The sequence below is a fragment of the Saccopteryx leptura genome, chromosome 3 (genome assembly GCF_036850995.1).
Source record: "Saccopteryx leptura isolate mSacLep1 chromosome 3, mSacLep1_pri_phased_curated, whole genome shotgun sequence".
Taxonomy (NCBI): Eukaryota; Metazoa; Chordata; class Mammalia; order Chiroptera; family Emballonuridae; genus Saccopteryx; species Saccopteryx leptura.
The window spans coordinates 143,738,666-143,754,165 of NC_089505.1; the positions used below are offsets into that span (position 1 = coordinate 143,738,666).

Genomic DNA, 15,500 nt, shown 5'->3' on the forward strand with positions numbered 1-15,500 from the left:
TAGAAGAAGCTACAAGCCAGGAACATAGAATGGGAAGTACTGCTCTTGGAAATGTGGATTCAGTGAAGCTTCTAGGACTGGGGAATAGACATGCATTATAGGAGATTAGTCAAGTATTGAATGTATATATCAATATGTAAAGTGGATAAAACTCTAATATTTTCTTTTATAGTAGTTATCATAATGTGCCATTATGGATTTACTTGTACAACTTTTTATTCAATATTCATCTTCCTTACTATCAAGTAAATTCATTAGAGCAGGAACCAGAGCTCTTTTCTTCACTAGCATTTTCCACTAAGATGACCCAGTACCTAACTGCCACAGAGTATGCATTTAATAAATATGCATTGAATAAATAATGATAAAGGCAAACTATCCGGAAATAGTATACTTCCATACAGTTATATTTTAGATAGTACTACCAGGATATGGTAAGAGTTTGAACCAGATTGAATGAAGGTAATTAAAGGAAGGGGAAGATGTGAAATGTTTACTCTAGAAGGAAAGAAAGAAGGAGCAGTAAATGATGACTCAGAGATACAGAATTAAGAGAATTAAAATGCAGCTAATCAAAACAAGACATCAAGAAAGAAAAGACAGTGTCTAGTACAAAATAGGAGCTTAGTTAATATTTCTAAGTTCTGCTTTATACTAATTGAGTTTTATTTTATAATAGGTAGCTCATTAAGCAGAAACTAAATGGTTTATATGAAAAATCATTCATAGAAAGAGATGATTGAAGTCAGTAGATGAAAATTCTTGGGAAGAATGTGTACAGAGAGAACACAAAGCATTACTATTCTTAGAAAATGGAACTTTTCTAAAAGCATAACTCTTTAGAAACATTTGATGATAAGCTTCTTCTTGATACCAGGCACCATGCTTTCTTTCCTTCTTGATTTCTCGTTTGGATTGCTAATGTGATAATATCAACATTAAAGACCACCAGGTTTTGTCCTGATGTTCACTGACTTTTATCAAAACAAACTGGTGTCCATGTATTAATAGCAAATCAATTTATGTATAATTGCAGGCTTTCAGATATTGTAATGATGCAATACAAACAAACCCATAAAATCAGAGTATTTTTGAAGTGTGATTATTTTAACAGTCAAAAACAAACAAAGTTCTGGCCAGTTGGCTTGGTGATAGAGCATCAGCCTGGTGTGTAGAAGTCCTGGGTTTGATTCCCACTCAGGGCATACAAGAGAAGCGACCATATGCCTCTCCACCCTTCTCTCTCTCTCCCTCTCTTTCTCTCTCTCTTCCTCTCCCACAACCATGGCTTAAATGATTCAAGCAAGTTGACCTCAGCTCTGAGGATGACTCCATGGCCTCCCTCACCTCAGGTGCTAAAATAGCTTTGTTGCCGAGCAATGGAGCAGCAGCCCCAGATGGGCAGAGTATCACCCCCTACTGGGCTTGCCAGGTGGATCCCAGTCAGGGCAAATGTGGGAGTCTGTCTGCCTCTCTGCCTCTCACTTAATATATTATATATATATAAACAAGCCTTAGATGCTCTACTTGGAACCCTAGAATCAACATGCATTTTATCTTGATAAAGGAGTTTCAGAGATGTACTTGAGGTTACATAATAATTTTAAAGATGTTTTTTGAAATAGGACATGGAGAAAACTTGGCAGTATTCCATATCCCTGTGGCACATTTAGTGAAGCAAAAGGTTTCTCAGTAAATAAATTAGAAACATTTGTCATTTGAAAAATGTAAGTTTGTGCCAACTATTGAGGACAGCCAGAGTATTTGTCACAAGAAATCTTGGAAAGAGTGAAGTTTCCTTTATCCCCTTATCTTTCAAGGTATGTGGTATGTTATGCAAAAATAACATGAACAGACATAGGTACACAATTCTAAGGAATTTATAGGTATTGAAAGTTGGGTATTTTGATACCTATATTCTTATAGTTTGAGTCAACTACTGCAGGCATAATTCTCAAATGGTTAAAATTCTTTTTGGTGTAAATTATCTATAAATAGGATTTTAAGAATGTAGCAAGTTATGTCTTCCTTTTACTTCACCTAGGTCAAGCCATGCTAGCATGCCCTGCTGTTCAAATGCATTTAATTCTGAGAAAATGTTGAAAGGAAAGCTGTTGACTGCACACTGTGGTTATAGGAAGAAAAAAATCCTTTAGCTATTCAATTTAGATTTTTTAAAAATATGATTCAAGAGAGAAGGGAATCAATGCAATGTTATGAGTATCCAGAAAAAGATGCTCTTATCTTTGATTTCAAAGAATTATTTTCCATTTTTTAATAATAACTAATTAAGAGGAAGTGAGTCTGTGATATGTATAAGGTCACAGATAGAAGGGCCTTAGCAGGAAAAGATTCTATGATTTCATAGAAGGGCCTTAGCAGGAAAAGAAGAATGCAAGTACCTATTTTGCTTTTGCCTTTTTAAATACCTTTGAAAAACTGAAAGTCTAAGAATTCCCTTTTCAGATGTCTGCTAAGGACATATAGTAACACAAGAAAGCAGATAGCCTCTGAGTCCAACTCCAAACATTGGGTGCTACAGGCCTCTATGGTATACTGGGCAAGGTCATGTTTCAGAAAAATATATATATGTGCTTCTGTATATTATGTACATAATATATATGTGCTTTCTTGTGTTTCGTGCTTACACAATTTCTGAAAAACTTTCTCAATTCTATCATTTTATGTTTCCATACTTTTGACAAAGTTTTTTGTAAAACTAATTACTAAGAAGGAGGATAATGTTAGTTCTCTCACTGCCACGCCTTCATTCTATTTTATGTCTGTAAAGTATTCTATGTGAAAGTCACTGCCACATGTATAAGTGTGTGTGTGTGTGAGAGAGAGAGAGAACTGGTAATAGTCATACTGGTAAATTTTCATATGCTAATCTATATACATTGCTATCAGTGTAGTGCAGGATCTGCTAATGAGAAAAAGAATCAATGGTTCTAAGGTAAGGAGTTAAGAGATCCAATTTCAAGACTCTTAATTATTCTGTGTGTGACCTTATACACATCACAGACTCACTTCCTCTTAATTAGTTATTATTAAAAAATGGAAAATAATATATGAATGCCTATTTTTTTTTAAAAATAACAAGATAATAGATTGTAAATTGTTTTGAAATTTTTGCAAGGACCATACAAATAAAAGTTATATCTTAGTTTCTATATTCATTTGCTAATACAGTTAATATTTTAAAGTATCAACACTGGAACAGATACTAAACAACTTACTAGACATATGCATTGTTGAACAGGCTGGACACTGTCCTTATTTGCTCAGAAATTTTAATCTAGTAAGCAAGATTAATATTGAATTAAGTAATTAAATTGTGATCAAAGAGAATTGCAATGTATATTTGGAATATAGGCTCAAGAATCATAACCTGCCTTGATGAATAAGAGGCTATTTTTTTCTTCTTAATCTAATATTTAAAAGGCCAGAGAAACAGGCCCATGCAGAGGCAGCCTTACTGCTGAAGAGAAGTCATGTGGTCTTAGGAATATACAAGAAACTGTGAAAGAAACAAGCAAGGAAAGGAATAAAAAGAGTGAGCATGGAGAGCAGCAGTAGACCACAGGACATCAGCATCCTTATTAAGGCAGAGTAAAAATTTTGGATTTTGCCTAAAGGTCAAATAGAAGTCATTAAAGTATTTGTACCAAAAGGGTGACAGCATGATATTTGTGTTTTAAAAAGTTCACCCCAGCTGCACCGTCGGAAAAACCATAGAAAGAGAGAAACAAGTACCAATGTAAGAGGTGGTCGTTTGAGCTAGGTTGCTGAGCAGTTGAAATGAGTAAGAATAGTCTTGGTTCAAGAAATGTTTAGGCTATTGGCCCTGGCCGGTTGGCTCAGCGGTAGAGTGTCGGCCTGGCGTGTGGGGGACCCGGGTTCGATTCCCAGCCAGGCACATAGGAGAAGCGCCCATTTGCTTCTCCAACCCCCCCCTCCTTCCTCTCTGTCTCTCTCTCCCCCTCCCGCAGCCAAGGCTCCATTGGAGCAAAGATGGCCCAGGCGCTAGGGATGGCTCCTTGGCCTCTGTCCCAGGCGCTAGAGTGGCTCTGGTCGCAACAGAGTGACGCCCCGGAGGGGCAGAGCATTGCCCCCTGGTGGGCAGAGCGTCGCCCCCTGGTGGGCATGCTGGGTGGATCCTGGTTGGGCGCATGCGGGAGTCTGTCTGTTTCTTCCCGTTTCCAGCTTCAGAAAAGGAAAAAGAGAGAGAAAAAAAAATGTTTAGGCTATTTAATTGTTACGACTTGGTGATAGGTGTGGGAGGTAAGCAAACTAGAAGAGTCAAGAATAGTGCCAAAGGTTCTATACTGAGGAACTAGGTGAATGGTATTGCCATTCACTGAGATTGAGAACACAGGAAGAGGTAGAGATTTCAGCAGAATAGCAGTTGCTAATACTGTGAATGCTTAAAACTTAAAGACATAATTTAAATATTTTGTACGTTCTCTATTATTTTATAGATGACTAACTTGATCATGCCCAGAGTCACACAGCTGGGAAATTAACGTCATAGTCTTGACCAGCGGTGATGAGCTTCATGCCTTACAGAAGCATCATTTCAGTTTTGAAGTTACATTTGAGATGCCCATAAAAGATAAAGTAGGAACAATAAAAGAAATAAATGTGAGAAGAGATAAAAAAAATTTTTTTGTAACCGGCCAGTCATTAAAGTTAAATGAAATAAGAGTTGGGAAAGAAGAATGAAATTATGAAGGGAAAGAATGTATAAATTAGAAGGGAATAGGCCTGGAGGCAGTGGACAGTGAAGAGGGGAGCAGACTCTAACACGATATATCTTAGTGTTCAGTAGAGAGGATGACACCTTCTCAAAAGATTGAAATGAAGCGCAAGGATAAATCTCAGAAGAGTGTGATGTCAGGTGATCCAAACACAGGGAGTGTTTCCAAAAGAAAAATGTAGCTCTTTGCCCAATGTTCCTAATTACAGATTAAATGTATGAAAAGAAAACTTTCTTTTAAACATGGAAGTCAATATCCCATCTTGCTTATTTATCTATTCTTACAACCTAGGTGCCACTAAATTAATGGAATATATATATATATATATATATATATATATATATATATACACACACACACACGCACGCACACACACACACTCACACACACAAAGACAGAGAAAATAGAAAATAAGATATCAGGAGATAAGAAATTTCAACAAATTTTGAGAAGACAGGGAACAAAATTATAGTTTCTATCCATCTACATACAAAGTACAGTCTTAGCTACATTATAAAATACTCACAAAGGGATGTAGATGTTTATTTACTTCATAGACCTCCTTAGAGTCTTGAAAACAACAGATACTAGGCAAAGAACTGAAGAAACTTAGTACCAAAAAAAGGAAAATCGACTGAAATTCTCTATACACAAAACTGCATAACTGTGCACCAGACAGAAGATGAGAATGTTCTTTAGCTTGCTGCCAGATTATCCTGCAGTAAAACATATTATGTGTACAAAGCTTCCAGTTACTTTTTTTAGAGCTTGACTCATCAATATTGAAGAACAGCCAGGGATCACCAGATATATTTTTTAGTCCTGATCATGAAAGATAATGATTTAAATAAACAGAAAATAAAAATTAGAAATAATGCAAGAAGCAGAAGGAAAATGATTTAAAGAATATAGTTAAATCTTCTGAGAGAACGTGAACATTTTATGGTTCCCTGATATACAAACAGGATACTATGAAAAAGGAGCATGCATTCTGGAAGCAACAAATAACTTTTGGAGAGTGAAAATATGCTATCAGATATAGATAATAGAGTAGATGAAGTTAGAAGATAGAGAAAAATCTACCAGAAGATAGAATAAAAATACATAGACGTGGAAATTACAAGAGATTAAAACAATAATTTTTACCAGATAGATCGAGGAGAGAAGTCCTACATGCAGAAAATCAGAATTGTAGCAAAAGGGAAAAAAATGAAGAGAAAATTATCAATGAAATAATAACAGAATATTTAACAGAATTGAAGAATAAGTGTGTCCAAAGTGAACCGGCCCATCCAGTTCCTAGTACAATGGAATGAAAAAAAAAACAACAACACATCAAAGCACATTGTCATGAAATTTCAAAAGAGCACAGATGAAATAAAAGTTCTAAAGAGTTCTGGTGGAATGGAATGTGGGTGTTGTAGGGCCAGTAACCCCGGCCATCGTGGCCCGGCACATGCAGGTTCACGTTGGATTCAGACAGACGGTAAAGAACAGTGGAGCCAAAAAATGGTGGGCCATTCCTTTATTCAAGTCTCACACTGGCCAGCAAGCAAACACACAGGGAAAACACATCCCTCTTCATTCAGTCAGAGCTCACAAAACCCTGACACATTATCTGGTTCCACAACCAGCAGAATATTCTCTGGTTTCTCCTAGAATCAAAGGCCTCACCAGTCTCAGCAGAGCTTACAAAGCCCCTCACCTCTGGTTCCCCATCTGCACAGCTCCTCTTTCTCTGCATAAACTGGCTTCTTCCTCAGCACTCCGCATTCCCTCTGCTCTCACTCTGCAAACATGGCTTCCTTTTCCCTCTTCTTCTTCTTCTCTCCTTTCAAAACTTTCTGACAAGAAAACCTCTCCTCCAGCAAACATTAGCAAAACAATACCCCTTCCCAAGCAGGAAGGTAATTTGCAATTTCACAGACCCACATATACCCGGTGCTGCCCAGCCCCCAATGCAAATTATAAACTAGCAAATATAAAAATCATATGTTAGAAACTTATTTGCCCAACAGGTGTAAAACAGGATTTTGAATAGTAATGGAACTGGATTTCCTGGCAACAACTTTAAAAGCTAGAAAATAATAAATTAAAAATATTTTCAAATACAAAAGGAAAATTATTTCTGACCTGAAAGTATATACTCAGCCAAACTTTCAATTGTTTTTGGGTGAAATAAAACTATGTTCATTCATACAAAATTCACACACAGACACACACAAAAAAATGTACCTACCATAGATCCTTTCTCAGTAAGTTATTAAATGTTATATTCCACCATTGGATACTTTAGTACATAAGTCTAGAAGGCAAAACATATGGGATCCAGGAAATAGTAAATATAACACAAGAAATAAATGCAAAATTCAGAGAATAATAGTAAAGAGACGTTCCAAGATGACAAATACATATCAGGTCTAGAAAAGCAACCACCTCAGACAGGAGCAGGAAAATATAGTGCTCCTGAAGGATCAGGGGAAAGGGGGATGACTTAACACCTAATTACATGCATTTGCCTACACCAAGAGGAGATAGGATACTGAATTAGTGGAAGGTACATAGAAAAACTGTAGTACTCCAGCCCGCTGGGAACTACTGGTGTCACGTGGAAAAAACCTACTCAAGACACAAACTGATGTCAAGAGGAAGAGGGAGGGAGGCCTGCCAAGGGAGGAAAAGAGAGACCTCCTCAATCTCCTTCTCCCTCAGCTTTATTGTCAGAAGCAGAACAGAGGTAACAGGATTACAAGGGAGGGAGACCAGGTGACAAGGGGAATTATTAAAGACTGTTTTGCTGACATAGAGAATGGGCTAAATTGATCAGAACGTTCTTTTCTTTTGCTAATTAACAAGCACAAAGGAAGAGGCAATCTAGAACCTCTAGGCTAATTTTCTTAAAGTCTGGTCACATGCATTCCTTTGTGTCTGTACAAAGGTCACTCACTCATGTCCAAGAGACATTCACTCAGGGCTTTTAACTAAAGTTCCCCAATACAAGGCATAGAAGGTTCAAGGTTAGGTGAGTGATTCCTTACAAAAAATCAAGCAAAGAAAACAAGAGACAATTTTTAAATAAACAAAAAGATGCTCAAGAAACAAAATGATTAAATTGCAGTAGTATATAGTTATTATAAAATGAATGCTATTAATTTAAAATGATATTGCTATATGTATATTTTTGGTTGGTTAGAAGTAGATGGGGATTTATTAGAAAAGAGATAAACTGCCACATTTTATACTAGAAGCCTGTAATTGAAAAATGAAGAATAGTGCTATCATGAAGTTACTTAGAAATTTAAGGTAGCTCTAAAATGGTGAAAGGTATATGTAAGAAGCAGAAAGTTATTGGGTATAAGGAATTATGATTGAGGGATAGTTCATGAATTAGATACCAAAGTTATCAAAAGGTGGAGAGGATGTTCAAGAGATAATGAATGGTGTGAAAAAGGGCAGAGAGATGTTACTGTCAGGTAATGGGACCATCAAAGAACAGTGCTTTTACAGGATGAGAGAGGACTAATCGTTTTTAGAAAGCAAGTAGGATAAGCATTGCGATTTCCAACCCTGAAGTGTTCAAAGTGTTTGAAAATCATCATTCTCCACTTGTAAACCCTATAAGTGAACCAAGCTGCAGGTGAAACTATGAAGGGAAGGGAGCACTCAGTAAAGAGGAGGAGGCTCAAGCTGCTGATCATGCTGTAAGGCACAGTCTCAGAGTCTGGAGGGAGTAGAGGAAAGAGAAGTTGGGCTGGGGAAAACCTCAGCACATTGCTGGGATGAGAGCTGGAGCATTAAACATGATCAGAAGAGCCTACATTTTGGGTCAATGCAAGGCAAAAAAGTTATAAATTAATTAAATTCCTAAAGTCTTGGTGACAGTGAACACTCTGGCCACTCTGATTCAGGTGCAGACCTGGATATTAATCCCCTTTTTTCTCTTGGTTCATTATAAAAAATTTGTGGCGGTAGTAAGATGTATATCAAAATTAGCCCTATTATTCCTCACAAAAGATAAGTGCAAGGCATTGGGCAACAAGAAGCATGAACAACTGATTCCTCACCCATCTGTGGGTCATCAGGGGAAATGGTGTATGCCTTTAGTTGGCTTTGTGGCATCACAGCTGGGTGGTGGTCAGTCGGTGTGACTACTTAATGACTCAAATTATAAACTGGGAATCCCTAAAGATGCCTTTCTTTCCCCATACCCTCCTACTTCACCTCTCATTTAATCCATCACCAGCCCTTTAGATTCTGCTTCTTGAATATCTTCTCAATTTATCACCCCTCTCCATCCTTACTTCTGCTATTACAGTCTGAACCATCACCACTTACCAAATGCAATCACCTCAATAACGTTTACCAGTGACCTAATAAATGTCATATATTTGCTAAGTGCATTTATTGGTTGATTAATATGTGATAGATCCCATATGGAGGCGTGAAAAGCACCAACCTATAATAAGGATTTAAAGTAAGGTCAACTAAAATAACAGTTAGAAAACATCATGATTTGGGCCCCCAGGCATGAGAAGTGTAGGAGTCTAAGAGATAAAGAGTAATGTATAAAAAAAGGAAACTTTATTTTTATTTTTTATTTAATTGAATTTATTGGGGTGACATCAGTTAATAAAGTTATATATATATATATATATATATATATATTCAGGTGTACAATTCTATAATAGATCATCTGAATTGTGTATTGTGTATTTACCACCCAAATCAAGTCTCATCTTCTTATATTTATTATTTTTTTCCATTGATTTGAGAGAGGTTGGGAGAAGGGGGCAAGAGAGTGAGAAGAATCAACTCGTTGTTCCACTAAGTTGTTCCATTCAGTTGTGCATTCTTCTGTTGCTTCTCATGTGTGCCTTGTCAGGGGATGAAGCCAACGACTTCATCACACTAGGATGACACTCTATTCCCTGGGCAACCCAGCCAGGGTCTAAGTCTTATCTTTTTAGTTAGCTTTCTACTCATTACCAAATATGTGCAAATCATGTAAAATAATCATTTGTCATGGAAAGGGAAAATACCCCTGCTCTACCTTTCTTTAGTTCTTATGGTTGGACTAGTAATGAAATAGTAAAGTTGACACAAGACTAGATTAACAGGAGAAAACCCAGAACAAGCATATGCTGCTTAGATCATAAAATCAAGCTCAAAGAAATGATCAAACCAGCCACATTTTTTATACATTTTAGACAAAGAAATGATAAATTTGTGAGATATTGACAGGACAAAGAAAATTAGTACTCATTAAAAAAAATCTAAGCAAGGTTTAGGTATTCAGTAGTGAGGAATCTGAACAAAGTTGGGGGTTGGGTAGTAAATTAGTAAAGGCATTACAAAGCTTGTTTATAAAGTTTTCAAACTATAGAAATTATTTCTGAAAGTATAGTCTTTATAAAGCTTTCAACTTTGTATTCTTTTAAAATTTCAATAGTTGTTTCAGGTGTACAGCATAATGGTTAGACAATTATATAATTTACAAAGTGATCCCCCTGATAATTCTAGAACCCACCTGGCACCATGATAGTTATTACAATATTATTGACTATACTCTCTATGCTGTACTTTACATCCCTGTTTACTGTTTTGTAACTACACACTTGTACTTCTTAATCCCTTCAGTTTTTTCACCCAATCCCTTAACATCCCTCCCCTCTGGCATGCATCAGTCTGTTGTCTGTGTTTATGAGTCTGTTTCTGTTTTATTTGTTCATCTATTTTGTTCTTTAAATTCCACATATAACTAAAATTATATGGTATTTTTTTCTGTCTGACTTATTTCACTGAGAATAAATCATTTATGTTGTCACAAATGGTAAGATTTTATTCTTTTTACAGCTGAGTTATATACCATTTTATATATGCACCACATCTTCTTTATTCAATCATCTGTTGATAGATATTTGAGCTGCTTCCATATCTTGGCTATTGTAAATAACACTACAATAAATATAGGGGTTCATATATCTTTTCAAATTAGTGTTTTATATTTCTTCAGATATATTCCTAGAAGTAGAATTGCTGTATCATAAGGTAGTTCTATTTTTAGTGTTTTGAGGATACCCCACACTGTTTTCCACAGTGGCTACACCACTCTGCAGTCCCACCAATAGTTCATGAGCATCCCCTCTTCTCCACATCCTCGCCAACACTTGTTGACAGTAACTGTTCTGACAGGTGTGAGGTGATATCTCATTGTGGTTTTAATTTGCACTTCTCTGATTATTGGTGATGTTGAGCATATTTTCATATGTTGGCCGTTTACATGTCCTCTTTGAAGAAGAATCTATTCTGGCCTTCTGCCCATTTTTTAATTGGAATGTTTTTGGGTGTTTTTGTTGTTTGTTTGTTTATTTGTTTTTGGTGTGTTTTTTGGTGTTGTCTTGTATGAGTTCTTTATAAATTTTTATATTAAATCTTTATCTGATATATCATTGAGGAGAATCTTCTCCCATTTAGTGAGTTGTCTTTTTACTTTGTTAATGGTTTCATTTGCTGCACAAAAGCTTTTTAGTTTGTGTAGACTTTGGATTGCTTTAAGTTTTGTAATAAGGTTGTCTCAGCCCTCAGGAGCAGGAAGGGCACCCACTGTATAGAAATTCATCTTCTGCTTTCAAGGGGACAGAATGGTCAGGGTTTTCTCCTTGAAGGTTAGTTTCTTAAGTAATTTTAATTCAAAATGATTAACATGCCAATTTGGAATATCATGGGTTGGCCCGCCATGGATCCCAACAGAACTCACTTATATAGGAAAATAATACAAATAATTAGGAAGCTACAGGATTAATGCTCAAGGAATTCAGAGGAAGACACTAGCCATTATTCTTCCTGGAGAGACATTCATGGACATAATGAATGACTTTTTAGTTAAATTAAAAGTTTTTTAAGTGAACTGTCAGTAGATGATGTGATTGGAGTAACAAGTATCAAATGTGCTCATTCATTTACTCATGCATTCATTTATTCATGTTATATTTGTTGTTGAATATCTACTATATTTCAAGCACCAATACAAATGCAAAATATGAAAAAATACAGTTTCTACCCTCAAGAGGTCTATAGTCTATGAGAAAAATGACATGAAAAACAATAGCTTTAATAAAGTGTTGTAAGTGCAATGATGCAAGTCTGTACAAAATTTATGGTGTTTAATCTAGAGAAAGGATGTCACAGGTTTCTACCATGATTACAAGTTGTTTTCTTCTACTAAAATCATAGTATTCATAAAAACAGGCCCTCATTTTGAAGCACATAACCAATCCAACTCTAATCTTTAGCTCCAATAGAATATAAGCTTCATGAAAACAGAGAATTTGCTCAGTTCATTACTCTATCCCCAGTACCTAGATCAATGCCTAGACCAGAGTGGTTATTCAATGAATATGTGTTGACTGGTAGAATGAATTTGTGGGCCAATAAGAAGATATCATAAACCTTAAGGGTGAAACATGAATATTTTTACAGAAATGGAAGAAAAGTACTTCTTGCAATAATTTCTGGAGGTTTTGGTTCTGCACTTTTATTTTTGTAAAATTAAAAGCATATGATAAATCCATATTTCAAATGAGAGAGTAAGCATAAGGATAGCAATGCACTGAATCAGGATTGTATTATAGTCCAGTTATACTGTCTCAAAACTGTGTGATAAATGGAAGTCTCTTAGCCTGTCTAAATCCATTTCTTTATTTGTTAAAAGGGAAGTGAATACTCTCTCATGTACCTTGTAGAGTTATTTAAGGATGAAATGCTATAATGCATGGGCATGTTCAATTTAAATTTTAAAGTACTATGTAATTATAGAATGTATACCAATATTAATTATCTAAGTTTTAAATATTACAAGAATGCCGTCCATAGGCAGTTGATTAAACAATGGTGGGGTTTTTTTCTTTCTGTTTTTCTCTAGTGCAGTGCCTGGAGATGACCACCAAACGGAAAATCATCGGCCGTCTGGTGCCATGTCGATGTTTCCGAGGTGAAGAAGAAATCATCTCAGTTTTAGATTACTCCCACTGCAGCCTTCAGCAGGTGCCAAAAGAGGTCTTTAACTTTGAAAGGACATTAGAGGAACTTTATCTAGATGCCAATCAAATTGAAGAGCTACCCAAGGTAATTATGAGGCTAAAATATATCCTGTAAATGAGTATTTCATAATTTCCAAAGATTTGGCATAATTATAATGCTATCTATATATAGCCTTTTGTCCTGGTAATTGACAAATCACTCAAATTCTTATGTTTCCCCTATGTTCTCATTACCTTTCAAAATAATTTTATTTTATTTTATTTATTTTTTCTAGCAAGAGAAACAGAGAGAGAGATAGAGAGAGGGATAGGCAGGAAGGGAGAGAGATGAGAAGTATCAATTCTTCCTTGTGGAACCTTAGTTGTCCATTGATTGTTTTCTCATATGTGGCTTGACTGGGGAGCTACAGCAGAGTGAGTGACCCCTTAATCAAGCCAGAGACCTTGGGCTTCAAGCCAGCTACCTTTAGGCTCAAGCCAGCGACCCTGTTCTCATACTGGTGAGTCCGTATTCAAGCTGGCAACCTTGCAGTCTTGAACATGTGTCTTCTGCATCCAAGGCCAATGCTCTATCCAGTGTACCACCACCTGGTCAGACTCTCATTACCTTTTAATATATACCATTTCATTTGTAAGTTCATGTGATATGTTAATAACCATTTGAACTCCATGGAAATCATATTTTAGATTATGCCTTGTTATTTTAGCTTAAAATTATAACCAAGAAAATACTGAAAAGAAAAATATGACACTATTTCAGAACTGAAAATTGTATATGTTGGATATTCAGTTCACATCATTTTACAACATTTAATTGTATGGTTTAAATCTAAGAAATACTTTCAAAACACACACAGTTAATAATATAATGAAAAACATTTATGAAATTTGAAATCTTTGAATATTCAAAATATCATTGAATTTCATAGCATACAATTAATAAGTACAGTATAGCAAAAAATTTTAGGTATTATTAAACTTTGCACACACACACACACAAAGCCATTATAACATTATGCTATATAAAGAAAATGTTTCCTGTAATCTTGTTCTCCATTGCAGAAAAGATTGGATACCAAGGCCACCACAGCAGAAAGGTTCAAAATCTAATCCACTGGATTCTAATAATTACTTAAATAGATGTCTCAGATTAATTAATCAGCATGGCCAAGTATTTTATCATATGTGCCTTGAACGGGGGGCTACAGCAGAGTGAGTGACCCCTTGCTCAATCCAGCAACCTTGGACTCAAGCCAGCAACCTTAGGGCTCAATCCAACGAACATGGAATCATGTCTATAATCTCACATTCAAGCCAGAGACCCTGCACTCAAGCCACATGAGCCCGCGCTCATGACGGCAACCTCAATGTTTTGAAACTGGGTCTTCTGCATCCCAGTCCAATGCTCTATCCACTGCACCACTGCCTGGTCAGGCTATACATCTTTTTTGACAACCTAAATGTACAATGTCATTTTAGATCTTCACTGAGGAGGAACGGGCCAAGTGTTTTATCATATGGACTGCACATCAAGTAGAGTTTGTTTCTTCTTCCAGCAGACTATGACCTACTTGAGAGAGAAATGACATATTATTCATCTTTGCCTCCCTGTACACCTGCATACATGATGACTTCCACATAATGGTTACTCAATTTATTTGTTATTACTGCAGAGAACTTCATGTACTATGGGACTTGATAGGAAAACTATGTGTAAGGGTAAACAATTCATAAATGTGGCATTTAATTCTAATTTAGAAATAAATACAAGTATATTTTTAGGGAAGGCCAATCTAGATTCCAGATAAAAAGAGAGAGCATCCAGTGACATTTGAATTTTAAACTATAAAGCAGAAAAAATTTTAATATAATTATGCCCAAATATTGCATTAAAGATATTTACATTAAAAATATTAATTTTTTATTTATCTGAAATTTAAATTTAATTGTGCATCATATATATATATATATATATATATATATATATATATATATATATATTTTGCTTAATCTGACAGCCTTAGGTCCATTTAGTCATTTAAAATCTTTTTCCAGATCCATGTGATTTTATAAGATAAATAGTAAAAGATTTTAACAGATAAATAGTAAAAGAAATTAAGCAATATTTATTTAATATTTACCACACAGTATTTTAGGTTTTAAAGTGATAAGAGAAATACCAATTCTTGCTCTCAATGATCTGATAACCTAACTACAAAGAAAACAGAACATTAGAGGTGAATGAACAGTAATGCATCATCAGAGTCAAAGAGCCAAATATTGTAGCAGAACTTATGTATAGCAAAGTTCTATTGTTGGAGGGGAAGGAAAAGGCCTTAACGAAAAAGCAAAAATCACAAATGTATAAATTAAGATGTTATATACGAAAAGGAAGAGGATAGGAATAGCAGAGCTGTGAAGAGTATGAAGGTGAAGGTGCATGTTGGTTAGTCCCCACTATATGTATGTAGAGTGTGGCAAGTAGAAGGACCCAAGTTATAAAAAGTCTTGGAGTCACGCAGCATTGTTTGACTTGATACATTAGGCAGATAATGCCATTGGAGAGTTTTATACATCAAATAAGTTGCTGGGAGCTTAAATAAGCTTGCATCAGTAATAAATTAAAATAACGCAAGTGAACCAAAGACATTTCCAATGATTATACTTTTCCAATGTATTAGATTTAAGAAGAAAGTATTAC

At 35.6% G+C, this 15,500-nt stretch overlaps 1 protein-coding gene across 3 annotated transcripts in view; it reads left to right on the plus strand.

Annotated features, from left to right (window-relative positions):
- LRRC7 (leucine rich repeat containing 7) overlaps nt 1-15,500 on the plus strand; it is a 595,608-nt gene that overhangs the window by 194,393 nt on the left and 385,715 nt on the right. For all 3 annotated transcript variants that reach the window (XM_066376553.1, XM_066376550.1, XM_066376552.1), the window contains one exon: nt 12,682-12,884. In XM_066376553.1, the coding sequence (XP_066232650.1) occupies nt 12,682-12,884 (203 nt within the window). The remainder of the gene's footprint in view (nt 1-12,681; nt 12,885-15,500) is intronic.